Source organism: Nematolebias whitei, chromosome 5 (assembly GCF_014905685.2).
Source record: "Nematolebias whitei isolate Nwh7 chromosome 5, NemWhi1, whole genome shotgun sequence".
Classification (NCBI taxonomy): domain Eukaryota; kingdom Metazoa; phylum Chordata; class Actinopteri; order Cyprinodontiformes; family Rivulidae; genus Nematolebias; species Nematolebias whitei.
The window spans coordinates 31974818-31996820 of NC_056502.1; the positions used below are offsets into that span (position 1 = coordinate 31974818).

The window sequence follows — 22003 nt, forward strand, 5'->3', positions numbered from 1 at the left end:
GTGCGTGCGTGCGTGCGTGCGTGCGTGCGTGCGTGCGTGCGTGCGTGTGTGTGTGTGTGTGTGTGTGTGTGTGTGTCTGTGTGGCTGATCTGTTGTGGGAGTGGGATTTTGGTGTGTGTGTGTGGGGGAGGTTGTTTTGTTTTGTGTGTTTTGGGAAAAAAATACAATAAAAAGACTGATTAAAAAACAACCTACTGCTGTACATCAACCAAACTGAAGTGGACAGGGTCAACACCTTCAAATTCCTCAGTGTCTACATCACACTGGCTCCAGCATATTACTCAGCAGATAGGGAAGGCTCAGCAGAGACTGTATTTCCTGAGGAGGCTGAAGAAAATCAAGCTGCCACCGACACTCCTCTGCAATTATTACTGCTGCACCGTGGAGACAGTGCACATCAACAGCATCACCGTGTGGTAAGGCAGCAGCTTCCAAGCAGACCGCAAGAGCTAGCAGAGGGTGATGAGAGAACCTCAGAACATTGCTGGGACGACCGTTTTACCCCTGCAGGGCAGCTACCAGCATAGTCCTCAAGAAGGACCACAACATCATTAAACACCCCACTCACCCCCAACATCATCTGTTCACATTTTCACTCATAGGAAAGTGAACCCAGCACACACACTTTTGGCCCTGCTCCCCTCAGGAAGGAGGTTGAGGAGCATTAAGTGTAGAACCACTAGACTGAGGAACAGCTTCTACCCTGAGGCTGTTAGACTCATGAATCTCTAACCAGAATAATCACTGTGAAAAATTACTTCATGTTGCTGCTGATCTGTTTCATGTTGATGTGTTCATGCGTGCTCATCTGCTCACACAGACTCATGCTCATGTTCATGTTTGTGCTGATGTTCGACGTAATGTTTTTATGTTATTAGTGCTTAGTGTATATTTAGTTGATGTTTTTCTTAGTTCATATCTTAGATGTTATCATTGTTTTTCTTTTACATTTTTATTGTTGAATGCAACTTGGACCCTGTGTACATAGTTTCGCTCCACCACATGTACCACGTGTGGTGCGAACGACAATAAAGAAACTCTGACTCTGAAATGCAGAACTTCAAGCCTGAAATACACTTTCTAACCTGAAGCTTTAAGACTGATTCATTCCTCCAGACAATTGAAAGGACAAAGACTAAATCTGTTTATTGTTTACTGTAAGGTGTGTGTCCATTTGATTGCTTTTTTATCTTTATTTCTATATTAAATTCATTTTAATGCCTATTTAATATAAATATATACTTTTAGTGATAAGCTGTCAGGAAGAAACCGAGTATTAAGAATTTCCTTGCATGAATCTTACTGTTCTGCAAGCTTTTGAACCTTTGAACCTATTTGTCTGGAGTTACCAAAAGATCGCGCCAAGGTTTTAGAAATTTTTTTGTTCACATGATTGAAGAGTAATATGTAAAATAATAATGCAAAATGAACTAACATGAGCAGAAATTAAATTTTAATCTCCAAGTAAGCAACATTCAAGCCAAATAGCTCAGCACTCCTTGAAAAGCATTACTACTTCTCTTCAAAACTAAATTCCCAGCCAAGAACTCGGGTGACTTATTTTTTTCAGAGTTTTAATAGAAAAGAAACACTTGAATGTTCTCAAAGCAGAGAAAGTGTGAAAGGCGCTTTTTGCTTAAGCTGTTCTCTTACCGGATTGCTGGAGGGCACATCAATTACAGAGATGTGCATCTTGCTGATATGTGCGTTCAGACTCCCCAGCTTCTTAAACACACAGCTGCAGTCCATGCACGGGAACAGAGGCACCCCTTTGGTCTGTCAGAGAGCACAAGCACACACAGATTAGCACCAGCTGCAGTCCATACGTTTATACCAACAGCTCCTCTACATTTCAGGAATAAAAGTATGATTACATTGCTTCCACGTCTGCCACTATATAGCCCCGCAGGGGTGCAGAAATGGTTACATACTTGTAAAAAAGAGAAATTAGCAGTGAAATGGAGCCACTTCCACACCTGACATCTACACCTAAACTGATGGCAAGTGGTGGATGTGTAGGAAACATATCCAACAAACAACTGATGGGTTTTATATGAGAAGCATACCACTGATGATGGACAAAACATGTTAGTGTGCTAACACAAACTGCTGTTAGAAGCTGGGAAAGTTTATGAAGTACAGATGTTGTGCTCTGGAAACCAAACAGATGCATTTGGACTTTAGAGTTTGATGGGAAAGGGCAAACAGGTCCAGAAAGATGTTATTACCTTGAAGCAAGGATTGTGACAGTGGGATGATGAGTGTGTACAGATTTAGAAAAAACAAGTGGTATGCCCCCATCGCTGAAGGATTTGAATAATTGTTTGTAATTTTCGAGATCAATGTTTTTCCAGACTGGAATTGAACAGGAAATGTAAGTAAACCAAGTCAGTGGACAGTACAGGGTCACCTGTAACTCGCCTGGAGCTAGGGGTTGAACGGCTACATAATTTTTAAACTCGACATTAACATAATAAAACTCGAGTAGAACTCGAGTACTTGATGACATCATAGGATCTAAAGATACAAAAATAAATAAATAAAACCGCAAAAAAGGTCATTATTTATAAAAAAAAAGACCAAAAAACATTGGGAGCATATATTATGCTCATACCATTTATCATATTGCAAATAAGTCACAGGAAAAACTAAACTATTAGTTATTATTATTATTAAGCTGCAAACGTGAAGAAACGTGCAGCACGTCAAAAACTAAACTAAAACAGTGGGGGCCCCACCCCGCACCACCGCCAGCTGTGGTGCGCATTAAGTTTAGTTTTAGAGATTAATATGTTTATAGTTTTTTTTATAGGTTTAGAGATTAATATTTTTTGCTTTTTGTTTGTGAAACAAGGTCAGAAGGAAACTGGTTCGGTAGATTGGACCCGGTGTTACACCATATTCTGTGACCTGCAACAGTGCAACACCGCCCCCTACTGTCACAGAATATGGTATAACACCGGTTCGCAACGCGCTCCAAACAGTCAGGAAGTTGTTTCATTTTCTGTTCCCTTACGGTAGTTGAACCAGAAGATTCATCTTTAGTGAAATATTTCCAGACTATTGATGCATTTCTACCTGTTTGTCAAGACTGGCCCTGCTCTGCTCCATCTGTCTGCTTGAAGGAATCCCTTTTGTAACACGCGCCGGTGCGGATCACGTGACATGTGACGCAATGACGTAACGGCGGCATAATGACGTCACCACGAATACTCGACGTGAAATTAAAAACCTCGATAGGTGTCCTAGGAATCAATGTGTAGATTACTCGAGTAGTCTGTTAATGCCCTACCGGGAGCACATTAAATAATTTAATAGGCATCGAAAAGTAGATTTAGAAATACTGAAATCCTATTATGACCAACACTCTGAGTACACCCTGCTCTACAGTACTTCATTCTGAGTAGATATTACATGTGTTTTCAGTACAACGGTGTGGGAATTTAAAGACAAATACCTGATTTTTCTGAAAATTACTGAAAATAAACTACATGTGATAATAATTAGTGGAACACACTTATAAGCACTGAATTGGTGACTGAACAATAGTGAGGTTAGCCAAGATTTACAGCTAACGAGCAACAAAAACATCCCATCTTCACAAAAATGAAGCTGAGACACACTCAGAAAACATTGATTCAGTTACTGAAAATGTTTGTGCCTCGTCGTTGAGTGAACAACTTTGGCGTTATTTTTTAAAGTCTTTGCGATAAACATAAACCAAGCATTTGGGAACAACAAGCGTCAGTTGGCGCAGGATGAGGCAAATTAAATCAGCATGAAGCCAGCGTGCAGACACTAAAATACCTTTTATGGGCCATAACCATTTAGATAAAATGTGCTGTTTGTGGTCAGTGCTGCATATGCGTAAATGGTGCCCCCTGTGCCCCTCCTCTAATGGAGACCATTGTGGTGCAGGCTGCAGACCCATTATTGAAGGCAGCCACCATTCTGGAGATGGTGGCACCAATAACCCCACCATTAACGGGCTTAGCTCACGGATGCTCAACATACCGCTGCCTGTTTGGTTTATTTTACCTCCGTCAGAACTATTCCTGGAAGCACCCTGGACAGACGCTGGTGTATTAGACTTTTTCTGACTTAACGTCTGACACTTGGAGGAAGAGCATCATTAGAGGCTAAAGTTGGGGTTAAAGTATGTCAGACAAACATGAGGGGTGGGGGGCAGATGTAAAATTTTGGCAGGTGTCACATGACTACAATGAAGGAAAAATGAGAAAGAGAAACGCACAAATTTATCTAATTTCCTGTCTTTGACACAAACATGACAAAGTGCCACAGTGTGTTGAAGATAATAAGCTGTAGGCTTGAAGGTTGGCAGGTGTTTGTGTGGTGGGGGGATTTGCGTGCGTGCATGTGTGGCAGGTGTGAGAAGACCTAGTGGAAAATAGAACCTGAATTACCCATTTACAGCAGTCTGCCTCTGCTGAGCAGCCACACTGCAGATTGTTTCTTGTTGAGCTCGGGCAGTAAATAAAGGCCAAAAGAAGAGGAAGTTCTGCAAAGTCCAGCTGACCTTTAACCTTTTTGAGTTTAGTGGGAACAAATTGACCTATGACCATCAAAATCTAGTCAGCTCAGCTTGAGTTTCAGGGAATATTTGAGTCAATAAATTGAAATTCTCTGCAGTTGTCCACAGAACAGGAAGAAGGATTAAAGGTAGAGAAAGAAATTTGCCCGACAACCAAAAAGTAACAAAAGTGGGACTGAGGAGTGAGCCGTTACCTCAGAATGAACCCTCTGAACATGAGAGTGCAGGTTCCCCTTCTGGGAGAAGGAGGCAGGGCAGAACATGCAGAGGTGTGGTTTCTCTCCCGTGTGTTTCACCATGTGGGTCTGCAGCACCACCTTCTGGTTGAAGGCCTTGTTGCAATGGGAGCACTTGTAGGGTCTTTCACCTGAAGCAACAGGAAGGACAGAAACGTTTAAAGGAATGCATGTCACCCGCCGGGCTTTCAACAAAGATCATCTAATGATGAGAAACAACGGGTTTTGGTTAGTCTTTGTAAATGACGTTTTGTGTGATCTCAGGTAATACTGCAAGACCTGGTAGCGGTTGAAGCACGTGTTAGGAATGACTTTCAGCTTCTACTACAACAAAGTTTAGCTCAGTATCAGTAAAATCACCAGAGTTGTAGCCATTTTTGTGCTGGATAAGGCTGTAGTGGCGATTAGTCGAAAAGATAACAAGTTAAAGAGGTACATTCAAAGGTGATTATATATATATATATATATATATATATATATATATATATATATATATAAACATCAAATTGTTTATGAGATATTTTGCTAACAGAGTCAGCTCCAATACTTAATGGTAAAGTTTTAAATACAGTGATGGGACTGGTTCTCAGCTACTACCACACCAAATTTTAGCTCAGTATCTGTAAAACTGATGCTTTGAAGAAGCAGCCATTTTGAATGTTGTTAACTGGAGGTGGAACACCCGGAGAACTGGTGCAGAAAGAACAACCTCCACATCAATGTAAATACAAAGAAGGAGATGGTCGTGGACTTTAGATGGAACAAACACATCTACCCACCCACCCCCTGAACATAGGAGGATCTGTGGTGGAAGTGTTTTCCAGCTACAAGTACTTGGGTGTACACATGAATGACAACCTCAGCTGGAGCAACAACACCACCAGCCTGATCAAGAAAGCTCATCAGAGACTCTACTTCCTCAGACGGCTGAGGCGAGCTGGTCTGGGAAGCTCAGTCCTCACCTCCTTCTACAGGTGTGCAGTGGAGAGCATCCTGTGCTCCAGCATCAACGTGTGGCATGGAGGCTGCACAGCTGCAGAAAGAAAAGCTTTGCAGAGAGTGGTGAAGGCTGCACAGAAGACTGTTGGAGTCAGTCTCCCCACCATCACAGACATCTACACCTCCAGATGCAGGAAGAGGACTACCTGCATCATGAAGGACCCCACTCACCCAGCACACACACTTTTTGCCCCACTCCCCTCAGGAAGGAGGTTGAGGAGCATTAAGTGTAGAACCACTAGACTGAGGAACAGCTTCTACCCTGAGGTTGTTAGACTCATGAATCTCTAACCAGAATAATCACTGTGAAAAAAATAATCATTGTAATGCCACTTTGATTGTTGATATGTGCTGCTGATTATACATGCTGCTGATCTCATGCTGCTGTATTCATACGTACTCATCTACTCACACAGACTCATGTTCATGCTGCTGTTGTTCGGCGTATTGTTTTTGTACTACTAGTGCTTAGCATATTTCTTGGAGTATATCTTAGATCTTATTACTGTTTCTTTTTACAATTTATAATTTTACTATTGTTGGATGTAACTGGGACCCTGTGTACATAATTTTGTTCCACGTCATGTACCACATGTGATGCGAATGAAAATAAAATCTACTTGAACTTGAACTCCAAAAATTCATCAGTTTTAGACGCAAGTACACTTCTGAACGTTTTATTAAATTCTGCTTTTAAGAGTGGGTAGGGTTAGATTAAAAGATTAAATTGGACAACAATCTCATTCAGGACAGCAAGAAGACCAAAAACATTATGGTGGACAACGGGAGGTCCAGAAGATCATAATCTTATGATCACCAATGGAAAGTCAGTGGACAAGACACCTGTCCCACACCACTGGTAAAAATAGCAACGCTTCTACTTTCTGAGAAAACTGAAGAAAGCCGGACTGCCTCAAAATCTCCTCATGAACTCCTATCTGTGCACAGTGGAGAGAAGCATGAGGTACCGCATTATGGTGTGGTAGAAGGCACTGCAGAGGGTCACCAACCCATCAGAGGGTTGTTCGGTCTGATCTACCCACCATGAGCTACATCTTTGTGGCCCGATGTCAGAGCAGGGCTAAAACCATTAACAGAGTTTTATCCACCCTGCCTAGATTCAAGATTAATCAGCACTGAACTGAGATTTAAAAACAGCTTCTTCCCAACAGAAGCTGTTGGGTCAACTTCTTTCTTAAGACTACGACTCTGTTTATGTGATGTGCTTTTCTGAGTGACTCCGGAGCTTTTCTGACACAGTTCAGCAGTTCATGTACATAACAGCCTTCGTCCTCTCTGAAACCAAATGTTTTTGAATCCTGGTCTCAGAGCGGAGGTTTTTGTTGGAAACCCCCAATTGCACATGCACACCAGGAGGTTACAGTCAGAAGTTTTACTGCACTAACAACAGTTACAATAAAAGGCAGAGAACAGAGTATTTCACCCCTTTTCAACATGTAGGAGCAAACCAACAACATCCTTGGTCCAAAGGAACGTTTGTGTATTCACCAGTTTGAATGTAACTGTGATTATGCTGATACCACATGTGTAAATGCATCCAGCTAAGCCCATCTGCGGAGCTGCCAGATACACTTAAATATGTTTTTTGCTCCCTCCTTTTCTGTGCACATGTTCAACAAACACAACACATACACCTCATCTCATAACACTCAGCACATATGACAGTCTGGGTCAAAATATAATCATTTTAATGCAACAGTCCAATAGTTCCACGTCATGCTCAATAATCCAGGTACAAATCCAACTAAGTTCAGTCAGGTCATCTGGATGGTTTCTTTTTTTGCTGAGACGTTTCGTCCTTCATCCAAAGGACTTCTTCAGTCCACAAACTTGGTGTCCAGTGTCAGCAGCAGTTTTTTTTTCCCCACTAGGGGAGTTGGTGCTTGTGGGACTCCTTTGTTTGTGGCTTCTCGGACTGACGAAGTCCTTTGGATGAAGGACGAAATGTCTCCGCAAAAAACGAAACCGTCCAGTACAATAGTTCATTATTTCTTATCTGGCAACCCTGCCTGGCATGGAAACTACAGTAAATCCATGTAAACGTGGGTTCTTTTTTTGGTTTTGTTTGTTTATTCGCCCCCAATGAACAATGACAAAACACAGTCTTTTCCAGTAGTCGTTCTCATGTAAACACGACCTATGAATGTAAACCTAACTTGTTTAGTTGTTATTGTAACTTCTGCTTGTTGTTAATTTGTTACTCGTCTTATTTTTCTGTCAGTAAACAGGAATACCAATTTTATTTTGTTGTAATTCTGGCAACAGTCAAGCAATGACAATAAAAACCTTGTTCTTTTTTGTTTCTTTTAGTAAATCAACAACAAAAAGAAATAAATCAGCACTTTTATACACTTGTGTGTTTCTGCCAAAGCAGCTTAAAGTTTAATCAGTATGGCCACAAAACATCCTGTCACTTGTGTAGCTTGGAGCTGAAGAAAAGCAAACCGATATTGAGCTGTCTGATGTGTTTGTGTTTACTCAAGTGTGTGCAGTCCGTCGAAGCAACTCCTGACCTCAGAGACCTAAAGGCTGATTGAGATGCAGAGCACGGTGAAACTGGCATCGGCAACACTAGTCGAGCAGCCAGCCAACCAAAGCAATTAACACGTGGATGTTGTGCAATCAACATGTGGCTGAAAGCGACTGGCAACGCTACCCTCAACCCAGACAGCTGAACGATGTTGAAGCAACACGGGAGCCATAGTCACATATAAATTCTCCCCACGTCACCTTCCTGTGTGACAGATGAGAGAGAAGTCCCATCAGACTGCTCAGGAGATGTTTTGTCAGACTGATGACGGAGGAGGAACAGACAGAGGAACAGATGTGAGACTTGAGTTGTGTTCTGTTTCGTTGCCTTGATTTTAACGTGTGAGGCAGAAAAAGGTTTAAATTGAGAAGACAAACTGGTAGGAGGCCTGTTTATGTCATTACTCACAACACACCTGGCAAGACATCTGCTGCACTTATGGCAGAAAACTGAGGTCCCAGTTGTTGTAAGTTATACCATACCATACCACTTTATTTATAAAGCACTTAAAACAGCTACAAAGCAAACCAAAGTGCTGTACAGACAAAACAACAGGTAACACACAAAGCAAAATACAAAATGAGGTAAATCAGAATATAGACATAAAAACGATGCAGATAATGACGACAAACCAGTGTGGAGCGTACAGGATCAAAACACAGATCATCTGGTGTTGAAAGCTACTGAATAGTAGTGAGTTTTTAAACAGGACTTGAAAACCGAGAGGGAGGGGGTGTTGGTGTTGGTAACTACGAAACACAACGCACCTGCAGGCTAGGTTCATCTGACTCAGTTTCAGACATATTTGGTCCATCCGTCAGTAGGCCTGTCATGATAACAAATTTTGTTGGGCGATTGTCTCAGAAATTATTGCGATAAACGATAATATTGTTTGAAATTTGACAATAAATTAGTAACTATTGTCAAATTTTAAAAGAATTGTTGGTTAATTTGTTTTGCATATAGTATCTTTTTTCGACCACTGGATGGCAGTATAAAACTGTTTGAACTGAAGGATAGATAGTGAGGGAGCGAGCAGCGTGTCTCTAAGAAAAATGGGAGGGAGGCCCCTTGACATGACATGGGCTGTCTCTCTTCCGTACTTAAAATGGCGGACGCTCGATGTGGTTTGAGCTATTTAGCACAGCATTTGTCACACAGAGCTTTTAATAGAAAAATCAGTAAACAAGTTCTCAGCTTCTTTTCGCAGAGAAAAGCAACTTTTTACATGAAGGCACGAGTTTCAACCGTGAATTCTGGAGCTTCAACAAGACTGAGGTTTTTTCCCTGAGGTCAGCCTGTTAGCTTAACTTCTCAGCTTAGCTGCTTTTAACAATCCAAAAACGCAATTTTGGACAGTTAAAATGGAAGATAAAGGGCTGGGGGAGTCAGTGAAGAGCACCGGTATTTAGCTTTTTGTCATCCAGTGTCTTCAATAGAAAGCGAGAGACATGAAGAAACGATAAAGCCGATAAATGAAAATGACGTTGATAATTTTCATTTATCATGCAATTAATTGATTTATTGTTTATCGCAACAGGCCTATCCGTCAGCACATTCAGCTGATCAGATGACAGGGATTACCAGTTAGACATAGTAAACCCAAAGTTCATGTTCTTGTCTGATCTTTTGCCTACTGACCTCAAACTGTTAATGTTAACCACCAACAAGCAAAAGGTGGATGATAATGTTTCAGTCTGTCTGTGTATATGTCTGAGTTCCTTTGCGTCTGTCAGCAAAATATTTCATGAACAACTTGACAGATTTTAATGAACCTCTCAAAAAGTAACAACTAGAACTGATTCACACTACAATGACAAATGTAGCAAACGCCAAACCAGCTCCAACTTGGTGAATATTACAAAAACTGAGCTAAAGTTAGGTGTGGTAGTAGTCAAGAGTCATCCCAAACACATAATCAGAGCACTAACAGTTCACGCATAATATTATTTTGTAATCTTACCCAAAACAGCTTTAATTTATTTACAAGGGTTGACCACAACAACTGAAGTACAACGGTGTATTTTCTCTACACAACCTGACCTGCAGTGCAGAGCATCCACTAACAAATGGAAGAAACTCCTGCAGAGGTTTTGTTAGTCAGTAGTGGCCAGCGTCCTGTCCTATGCTGTCCTCTGCTGGGGGGGCTCCATCAGAGAGACGCACAGAGGCTGAACTCAGTGGTAGGAGTGGAGCTTGAATCTGTTGAGGCTACAGTGGAGCGAAGGGTACGCCTCAACAGCAGCCCATCTTTAAAGGGATCAGTGTTTTTCCTACCATTAGGGGTGCACCGATAAATCGGCCCTGATTTTCTTAATTTTGAGAGATCGGAGATCAGCCGATACTTAAACCAGAAACCAATTTTACTCATTTTTTTGTAGTTTTAACAACAGTTGTCTAAACTTCATTTATATTTCAGAGCACTACCTCATGGCCAGTTAAAACAAGTTTGTAATGTTTCTAGGATATTGTTCAAGGGTATGTTTTTCAATAAAACAATATTGAAAATTGAAAGTGCATTATGACCTTATAACACCTGACAGTGTCGCTTATAAAACTAAATTGGTATCGGCCAAAATCGGAATTGGCAAATCAGGCTTTTTAGAAATCTGTGATCGGCCAGAAAACTGCAATCGGTGCACCCCTACTTACCATTATACAAAAGCAGGGTGCCCCACCCCTTCAACAGAATCAAGTGCCGTGCCTACCAAACTCCCCTCATGTCAACCACTGTATTGATGTAGTGCACGGCGCAATACAAACGCACTAGCAAAAATGTTACTGACTTACTGCCACGCTCCACATACCCTCCCACCCCACTGATAGAAAGGAAACACTGGGGATCTCCAACTACTTGTACGTGTTGGCCTTAACATGTTAGTGTTTTCCTCGTTCTACTAAAAGTTGTTTGTGACACGTGAAAGCCCTGGTTTATTTTTTTAAATTGTTAATGTTTATTACATTTTTCACTTAGGGATATCAACATTATTTAACTGGCGCAATGCATTCTGGGGAGATGAAAAACATCAGTTTCAAAGATTCAAGCGTCTTTATTGTCATTCACACCACATGCGATACATGAGGTGGAACGAAATTGTGTACACAGGGTCCCAGTTCCATCCCACAAAAGTATAAAATGTAAAAGAAAAACAGTAATAAGATCTAAGATATGATATGTCCAGTTGTAGTGGAGACTAAAACACAAGGAGTCCAGGCTGAAAAGTTAAAGAGTGCAGCTGCTAAAATGCTTTCAATAAGCAGCAAGCAGGTATCTGAAGCTGCTGGTTCCTCTGGGGTCCTAAAAACCTCACGGTGTAGGATCCTCCAGAGGCTCGCGGTTGTGTGTAAATGTACTATTGGGCCACCCCTAACCACTGCTCTCAAGAAGAAATGGTGGCACTCTGCCTAATTAATGAGTGCCTTGCAACCCTGGAGGGTCCAGAAGGAGGATGCCCCAAAAAGGCTCCAACGTCAGCAAGGGGGTGGCGGAGTCATGTTTTTGGGGAGAGCTGGCAGGCCCCTTCAGGGTCCCCGAAAGTGCAAACCTCGGCAAAATGATATTCAAATGGTCACTCACCTGTGTGTATTCGGATGTGCCTGACGAGCTGACTGGGCTTTTTGAAAGCCTTTCCACAGTGATGGCAGCTGTTAGTGAACCCACTGCGATCAATGTTTTTCTTGTAGTTCCTGGAACTATTGGATAGCACCCTTTGAAGGAAGCAAACACAAACGATGCTCATTGGTTTATTTAGGAACTCCTAAGCAAAGAAAACTCATCGTCACCATGCAGACGAGCTCACAAACATTAGGGTTGCTGCTACATTCGGATTATTAGTTGTTGTTTTTTTACAATTAAAACAAAAAGTTTGTGTTAAAGGATCAAATCAGTCTGTGAGAACTGTGCTCTAATCCTTTTGCATTGTCTTTAGCATTTTACTTGCCAATATTCTGCAAAACATCCTATAAACATATTATTGTTAGATCTTTTCAGAATACAGTTCACTTTCTGAGGTGTTTGAAATAGTTCATGACGCTGAGACTCCCTCCTGACCCTGGTTTTATATTTAGCTCTCACAGCAGCAACAGGTTAATAAACAGCAGGCGTAGTGGATTACTTGAATATTTAGATGCTAAATGTTAATTGAAAACTGCCTGAGAACGTGAGAAGATGTGGAAATGTATCTGTGGTTTCCTTGAGCCCCCTGACAGATGGTTTGAATCTACATGCAGTTATCAGGCTGCTTTAGACCCAGCTGTTGGAAAGACTTTCAGTGGTTCCCAAGGACTACGTACCTGCAAGGACCTTTCTCTGTTTGCATTTGGACAGTTGATAAAAGGCTGAAGAAACAACAAGAACAACAACACAGCCTGTTGCAGCTGAAGTCTAAATACTTTGTATTCACATCATTTTTTAAATGCTCAGTGAAGTCTGATGTTTATTTTCTAACAGCTGACTGTAACAAGCGGTGCACCGATGCCCCCCATCACTGAGGGATCTGAATAGTGAATATTTGTAGTTTTTGAGAGGAGTGTTTTTCTGGAAGTGGCACAGTTGGTAGAGCTGCCACCTCTCAGCGAGCAGGTTACCCTGGTCAAAATCTCGGTACGGAGGCCTTTCAGGGTGGAGTTTGCATGTTCTCTCTGTGCATGCGTGGGTTTTCTCCAGGTACTCCAGTTTCCTCCCACAGACCAAAAACATGCATGTTGGACTAATTGGTAACGCTAAATTGTCTCTAGGTGTGAGTGAGAGAGTGAATGGTTGTTTGTCTCTGTGTGGCCCTGTGATGGACTGGAGACCTGTCCAGGTGTCCCCCCTCCTCTCACACAGTGATTGCTGGACATGGGCACCAGTGACCCCCATCCATCCATCCATTATCTTTACCCGCTTCTTCCATTTTGGGTCGCGGGGTCGCCGGTGCCCATGTCCAGCAATCACTGTGTGAGGGGCCGGGGACACCCTGGACAGGTCGCAAGTCCATCACTGGGACACATAGAGACAAACGAGACAAACAACCATTCACTCTCTCACTCACACCTAGGGACAATTTAGAGTTACCAATGAGACTAACATGCATGTTTTTGGTCTGTGGGAGGAAACTGGAGTACCTGGAGAAAACCCACGCATGCACGGAGAGAACATGCAAACTCCACCCAGAAAGGCCTCCGGACCGGGGTTTGAACCAGGGACCTGCTCGCTGAGAGGCAGCAGCTCTACCAGTCACGCCACCGTGCTGCCCACCAGTGACCCCCATGACGCAAAAAGGAAAATGCTGGTGAGAGAGACTTGGCCCTGTCCACACTACTCCAGTTGTTTTTAAAAGACAAAAACTTTCTGCTGGATCGTACTTTTTGAACACACAAACAAAGACTTGTGATTAAAAACAAGTTTGTTTGTTTTTTAAATCGAGTTATTGTTGAGCTGTGTATACTGGAGACACAGAGCTTTTCAGAAATTTTGAAATAGAAGCATATTTTCTGAACGCCCACTGTCACTTTGTTCACTAAAAACAAACAAAAAACACAACAACGCCCTTTTTGTAACCTTTTTATGTCTTTCTTGCTTTATCCTCAACCTCTCACCATCAAACATCAGTCTATACTGAAACTAACAGTTAATAACTGAGAGGAAATCAAAAACAATATCAAAGAAAAAGAAAATTATTTATTTTAAGTGAATCTTCAGCCAAGAATCCAAAAAAGTTCAATCAAGTTCTCTGAACATTCAAAAAAAACAAAAAACAAAGCAAAAAAAATGTAGAAACGTTTCGTCTCTCATCCGAAAGACTTCCTCAGTCTGAGGTGCTGTTTTCAGCTCAGTCTCTTAAATAGCCACGGTGCTATTTAAGAGACTGAGCTGAATACAGCACTTCTCTCGGATGAGAGACAAAACGTTTCTACATTTTTTTGCTTTGTTTTGTTTTGTTTTTTTTGAATGTTCAGAGGACCAGATTGAACTTTTTTGGATTTTTCTACCTGGATTATTGAGCATGCATCAGGATATTCAGCCAAGAATGTTCTTTTCCTGTGTTTTGACTTGTCATTAAAGTATACCTGGTTCCTCTCCTCCCGGTGTTTGAGTGTTTTTGTTCGAATCATGTGCATGAAGTAAGTCAAAATTTTCTGGTGTAATGGACTTGGTTAAACCAGCAGAGCCGTGTTTAAAGCTGACCTCATCTTGACGTGACCCTTGGAGTGATCTCTGAACTCTGCGAACGTCTTGAGCTCCTTGCCGCAGGTTTTGCAGACGTAGACTCTGACGTCGGACAGCTCCTTGCGGTGCTCCTCCAGGTGCAGCGAAAGCTGGCTCTGGAGGACGAACTCATCTCCGCACTCTGAGCAGATCAGGTTCTGCAGGAGTTCAACCTCGGTGAACAAAACATCAAAAACAAGCGTTCTACGTGGGTTTGGAAACTTACCTCCTCCTTTTTGTGCAGCATGACGTGGGACTTAAGACCCGCGATGCGGGAGAACCTTTTGTTGCACACGGGGCAGGTGAAGTCGGCGGTGGTGTGTGTGGACTTGTGTAGCGTGAGGTTGAACGCCACATTAAATGTCTGTGGGCACAGGTCACAGCGATGAGGCTGCAACGACAAGAAGAGGCAAAGACTGCAGTGAACAAGGATGTTCGTACAGAAAGCTTGAAAGAAGTTCCTCTAACAAATGAATGGGGTCGAGACAGATGTGACGGACTTTAAAACTCAGACTGTCTAAAATATTCCAGAGCACAAAGAACACTATTTCTCATGGGGTAGAAATGGTCCCAAAATTAATTTCCACTTCCGACAGAGGAACCAGCTGAGAGAAAACTCTTTATATCAGAGACTCTTCAGCCTGGAGGGGATTCAAACCAACTCCTCAAAACTGAAATGGCCCAAATCTTTAGGTTCAGTGATTTGGTAATTGTCATTTGTATTCCAAAAGACATGAACTTTTCTTTTCTCCAACAATCCTATGGAAAGCATAGAGAAGAACCGCTTATTTAAATCTTTCTGTAAATATCACCGGCTGCCAAACACAAGGCGGTCTTAAGGTTTGTCCCTGTGTCTGTGTGATCATTTGTCTGTAGTGTTAGCAAAATATTGCATGAAGGAAACATTTAAACTTGTATGGACTTGCATAAACAGAGTTCAACCCTTCCAGTACTTTAGCTCAGGTTCTGACAAATGTTTAGCAATGCAGCCGGAAACATCAGCTAAACAAGCTAACAGCACAGAAGTGTTGAAGTTCTTTAGCTACAGTACAGATGACACAACCATCATAAATTCAGTCAAAACCAGGACTACCCACCTTATTCCTGGGGGCTCTACTGTATAAATGATTATGGGTACAACTTCCTGTCAGACAGGAAGTAGCAGTAAGCGTTGGTTAATCATGGTAGTGGAGCACGGACTGCAGTTTATTTGAAAGTAATTTACATTCAGTTTAGCAGAAAAAACACAGTTTTTGTTTTGTTCACATTTATTTAACAACCATAAAGTTTACTAAAATAGCCATGCTGAGTTCAGGTACCTGTTCTGTTTGCAGCTGCATGAACAACCAGACCAAACTAAATCAGTGGCTACAACAACAGAATTTGGAAGACGGATCCAAAACAAAAAGAGTTCCTGTGAAAAGAGGTATAGTTTCCATCTCCTACCTACAGATGAGGAATTAAGAAGAACGTTGTGACGGTTTACAAAAGTTATTTATTAAAAGGGGTGCCAGCCAGGTATCCCTCCTGACAATTAGGATTAACAAATTTCAATTACTTTTGTATTTTTTTTAACCTGTCACACAAGGACCATCCACTTTAATGGTGTTGACCCTTTAACAACTTGAATGAGTATATATATATATATATATATATATATATATATATATTATTTCCTTTTTTTTTCCTTTTTTACACAAAAAAACAAAACATCATCCACATAATTTCTTTTTTTTTAAGGTTTGCATTTTTAAATGTCCATTAACAAAATAAACATAAATCCCTTAAAAAAAAGTTCTTAAGTCTTTTCTTGTCTTCCAAAATCAAGCAGACAAAGGTTCCCATACATTTACTGCCCCACAGCAAGAGCTGTGGAATAATAAAAAAATACATCAGGCCCAATATGCCATTTAAATGCTCACAATTACAAATAAAAAGAAACAAAAAACGAATAAACAGACTTTCAGGTCTCGTGAAAGTCTCAGAAAAAGCAGACTCAGGAATCCATCGGTTTTTTTTGTCATTTGTAATGGACGAATGTAATATTTTGAAATCACTATGGAGCACAACTGATTAGTTTTTAGTAATATTAAATGTTTAATTCTGGAACTTACGAGCAATTAACTGGGTGACGTCACACGCTTCCAGGATATCCGGCATTCACGTCAGAGAACGCACAGGAGTAGACATATTTTTCCTTTTTTTTCCGGTCCAAAGTGACGGTAGATTCTAACAGGAAGTGATGCAATTCGGAACAGGCAAGGGATTACACAGCCTCGGTTTTAAGTTTAATAGTTATAACCAGGGACACAACGCTGGCGGAATTGTGGCAGTTGTTGCTACATCAAGGTCTGGAGAAAAACTGCCATCTTTCAAACCGGAAGAGAAAATGAGCTTGAACAGCGGACCAATCAGGTGAGTTCATGGCCGTGATCCGGGCGTGTCTGTAATTGTGGCAGGACGGGAGGGGCAGAGGAAGAACAGAAAGTAGTGAAAGCAGCTCTGAGAAACGAGCGCGTTGTCACAACCTGGCTGAAAAATGTGAACTTGAAGAGACCACCCAAAACACTGGATGTGTGCTCATTTCACTTTGTTGACAAATGACAGACGGAAGAAAACTTGCATCCTACTTTGTGGCTGGACTTCAGTAAACCACCGGAGAAGAGATGCTGGATCCTCGGAAGGATTGAAAACAGTGCAACAAGGATATCAGGTGTGATATGAAGTGTATGGAGGTCACATCATTATAGTATTTGTTCATCTTCGGTACTTAAGGCTTTGGCTGGGCTCTATGTCTGTTTTAAGATAAATAAGATTGTGTCCCACCTCTATGAACAAAACACCACTGACCTTATTACTGTGTAGATACTGATACACCTCAAAGCTTTTCAGATTGTTCATCGCTTCACTGACGGAAGCAACCGAGTCGATGACATAATTACTGGTAAATATGCGAGTAGATGTATCTGCAGCCACTTCTTCAACTCGTCCATCCCTCGTCCTCAGCAGGCAGAGGTATGATTCTTGTCCTGTTTGAGCTCTGACAGCTGGTGTTCCTACATGTTTAAATTACATCCACAATGCACAGAGAAACTACACTAGCTTGTACTGTTCGCACGTAAACAAATGCCGGTTTCAGTCTGCGCCAAAAGTCGAGCACATAATTCACACAAAGCATCATGGGGCCTAGGAATAAGGTCAATTAAGAGAACAGAGTTCCTCTATAGGCGCGAGGTGCACCGACTGCACCTGCTTTAAAGAATCAGACTTCCTGAGTAAATTTAAATAAGATCAAACCGGAGCAACACTTCCTGATGAACAGCAGAAAGGTACAAACCAAGTTCAAAACATTTTTTAAATCATCAAGTTTTTTTTTTTTTTACTGAATTAATCCAATTAGACTTTGTGAAGTGCAAAACAAAAACGAGGTTTGACATGCTGGAACTCATCAAATCCATTTTAGGTCTGATTTTATATAAACGACCTCAATTTTGCTATTTACAGGAGACAAAAAAATAAATTATCACCTGCTTCTTTTTCATTTTCATTCACCTCGAGGTTAAAGGAAGAATAAGCCTCTCTTTAGAGTATGATGAATTTGGAGAAGCTAAAATTGTACATAAATAGAAAATAGAGCAAAAAATTTTTGCTATGGAGCGACTTCCAAATATTTAACGCAAGCATCACTGAATAACTCCAGCTGCAGGTGTGAGGCTTTGAGGCTTTCCAGATGTGGCACCTGGTCTGTGACAGGAAAATATCTGGTGAGAGTCGGAAATTGTTGGGAAAATTAAAAAAGATAAAAATCTTCGGAAATCTTTCCAGTGCCATTAAAACAGGAATGGGCTTTATTCAGTCCTATTTATGGAGAGCAGAGCGTTCATGAGAACAAAAGCTGACAGAAGTCAGTGTGAGGACAAAAATATAAAATTAAACATAAAAAGAACGATGTGCTTTAAGATTGAGACCATAAACGCTGTCATATTATGTTAACTGTAATGCTGTTAATATGATTATATGTATACGTGCATCATTTATGATAAAATTAGCTGCTCTACCAACAGTCTTCAGCATAATTTGTATCAAATTAGCAGTTATGTTTTGTTCCAGTGGATATCAAAGTCAAAAGTCAAAGTTTCTTTGTTTGTCATTAGCATCATATGTGGTACATGTGGTGGAACGAAACTGTGTACACAGGGTCCCAGTTACATCCAACAAAAGTATAAATTGTAAAGAAAAACAGTGATAAGATCTAAGATATGAACTAAGAATATGCTAAACTAAGAATATGCTAAGCACTAATAGTACAAAAACAATACGTCGAACAACAGCAGTACGAACAATATCAGGTCAGTAAAATATTCCCCGGATGTAAACAATGGGATCCGAGACAGCTGGTTGAAAAAGAGAAAGTAAAATTCTTCTTCAGAAAAGAAATGGTAACTAAAAGCTGTGAGGGTGAGTCGACACAAGCAGAGTCATTTTGGGGGAACAAGTCGAGCGGTGAAAAGCTTGAAAGCTAAAAGTTGGAGCTAAACTCAACAGGAAACGAGCCGTGCTGACATATTCTGAAGTCAAGTCAACTTTATTTATTTATAGAGCACATTTAAAACAGAACCTGTTATCAAAGTGCTTAACAACAACAACAATCAATGAGTAAATTAAACTCTAAAGAGGGCCTGTAGCTAACTCAAAGTTCAAGGTTTTTGTTATCATTCACATCACAAGTGGTGCATGAGGTGGAAGAAAATTGTGTACACAGGGTCCCAGTTACATCCAACAATAGCAAAAATATAAAGTATAAAAAGAAACAGTAAGGATCTAAGATATATGCTAAACACTAATAATGTAAAATAATATGGTATATTAAACAGCAGCCTTAATTGTATGTAATTGTATGTAATTGTAATTGTATGTAATTGTATGTAATTGTAATTGTATGTAATTGTATGTAATTGTAATTGTATGTAATTGTATGTAATTGTAATTGTATGTAATTGTAATTGTATGTAATTGTATGTAATTGTAATTGTATGTAATTGTAAGTGATCATAAATATTCATACATAATCACAACTGATTTTAACCAATTCTAACAGATAGTAACTTATTGTAACCGATGGTGACAGATCAAAACACACCGCAACAGATCATATCAGAACATAACTGATGGTAACAGACCAGTTAGTTATCATATTTTATCTCATCTAAATTTACTCAAGAGTTCTGAGTCTTCAAATCAGGTGCAGTCACTGTACATCACAGAATGTAACTGATCGTAACAAATCTCAACTGAACGTTCGTAACACATCGTAACTGATGGTAACTAAAAGTAACTGAGCGTAACCCCTCGAAAAACATTGTAACCAGTTGTAACTTGATTGTAACTGAAATTAACTGATGGCTACACGTTATAACTGATAATAACTAAAAACAACGATTAGTAACACGTAACACATCACAGCTGTAACAAATAGTAACAAATCATATGATTGTCATCTAGAAAAGGCAGACAGCACTGTGAGAGTCATGTTCTTTGATTTCTCCAGTGCATTTAACACAATCCAGCCTCATTTGCTTTGTCAGAAACTCCAGAAAACTCAGGTGGAGGCCTCAACATCACCTGGATCAAAGACTACCTGACAAACAGACCACAGTTTGTGAGACCGAAGGGTTGTGTGTCTAACCAATTGGTCAGTAGCTCAGGAGAACCACAGGGGACTGTACTCGCACCATTCCGTTTCACTCTGTACACCTCAGATTTCCAGTACAAAACAGACTCCTGTCATCTGCAGAAATATTCAGATGACTCTGCAGTGGTCGGGTGTACCAGAGATGGACAAGAAACTGAGTACAGGGAACTGGTGGACCACTTTGTGGCATGGTGTGGAAACAATCATCTCATCTTGAATGTGAACAAAACAAAGGGGATGATTGTAGATTTCAGGAGAATCAGGAACAGGTCCAACCCTATTTTCATCATGGGAGAAGAAGAGGAGGTGGTGGAGAAGTATAAATACCTTGGGGTTCACCTGGACAACAGACTGGGCTGGAAATGCAACAGTGAAGCATCTACAAGAAGGGACAGAGCAGACTGTACTTCTTGAGGAAGCTGAAGGTTGTTTTCACACCTGATAGTCCAGTAAACTCAGTTCGATTGGGGACCAATATTCAGAACATTTGTTTACATTTTCAGCTGATGCAGTTCACATTTACACTGCACTGAGTCAATCAAGTCAGCCCCCTCCTGTTTACTCTGCTCACGTATGATTGTGCAGCTACCCATCCAGGCTGTCACATTGTAAAGTTTACAGATGATACAGCGATGGTGGGATGCATCACAAACAATGATGAGTCCAGCTACAGGCAAGAGGTGGAACACCTGGAGAGCTGGTGCAAAGAGAATAACCTTCACATCAATGTGAAGAAGACAAAGGAGATGATTGTGGACTTCAGAAGGAACAAAAACACCTACACCCCCCTGTACATAAGAGGATCTGTGGTGGAAGTGGTCTCCACCTACAAGTACTTGGGTGTACACATGAATGACAACCTCAGCTGGAGCAACAACACCACCAGCCTGATCAAGAACACTCGTCAGAGACTCTACTTCCTCAGACGGCTGAGACGAGCTGGTCTGGGAAGCTCAGTCCTCACCTCCTTCTACAGGTGTGCAGTGGAGAGCATCCTGTGCTCGAGCATCAACGTGTGGCATGGAGGCTGCACAGGTGCAGAAAGAAAAGCTTTGCAGAGAGTGGTGAAGGCTGCACAGAAGATGTTGGAATCAGTCTCCCCACCATCACAGACATCTGGACCTCCAGATGCAGGAAGAGGGCCACCTGCATCATGAAGGACCCCACCCACCCAGCACACACACTTTTTGCCCCACTCCCCTCAGGAAGGAGGTTAAGGAGCATTAAGTGTAGAACCACTAGACTGAGGAACAGCTTCTACCCTGAGGTTGTTAGACTCATGAATCCCTAACCTCATACGGAGCCGTCTCAGCCACCTTGTGTGAAAAACAATATTCTCCATGGTCTTCTGCCTCATCTTCTGCTCATGCTGAGTCCATTGTTGAAAAATGACAAAACAGAAATCCTAAAACAATAAAATATAAAAGAAAAACAGTAATAACATCTAAGATATGAACTAAGAAAAACATCAACTAAATATACACTAAGCACTCATAACATAAAAACATTACGTCAAACAGCAGCATGAACATGAGTCTGTGAGCGGATGAGCACGCATGAACACATCAACATGAAACAGATCAGCAGCAACATGAAACAGATCAGCAGCATGTAACAAATCAGCAGCAACATGAAACAAATCAGCAGCAACATGAAACAGATCAGCAGCAACATGATGTGATTTTTCACAGTGATTATTCTGGTAAGAGAAATGTGTGTTTGTTTGCCCTGCGCTGTGTGAAAAAATTAATAAACTAACATGTATTGTTTAAATATTATTTAA

At 41.0% G+C, this 22003-nt stretch overlaps 1 protein-coding gene across 1 annotated transcript in view; it reads right to left on the bottom strand.

Annotated features, from left to right (window-relative positions):
- The window catches only part of LOC119410372 (zinc finger protein 236), a gene marked incomplete in the record, with an annotated part of 129001 nt that overhangs the window by 102311 nt on the left and 4687 nt on the right, over positions 1 to 22003 (bottom strand). Inside the window, 5 exon segments of the mRNA XM_037677284.1 lie at positions 1654 to 1776; positions 4747 to 4919; positions 11916 to 12046; positions 14508 to 14686; positions 14755 to 14919. Of these exon segments, the coding sequence (XP_037533212.1) occupies positions 1654 to 1776; positions 4747 to 4919; positions 11916 to 12046; positions 14508 to 14686; positions 14755 to 14919 (771 nt within the window).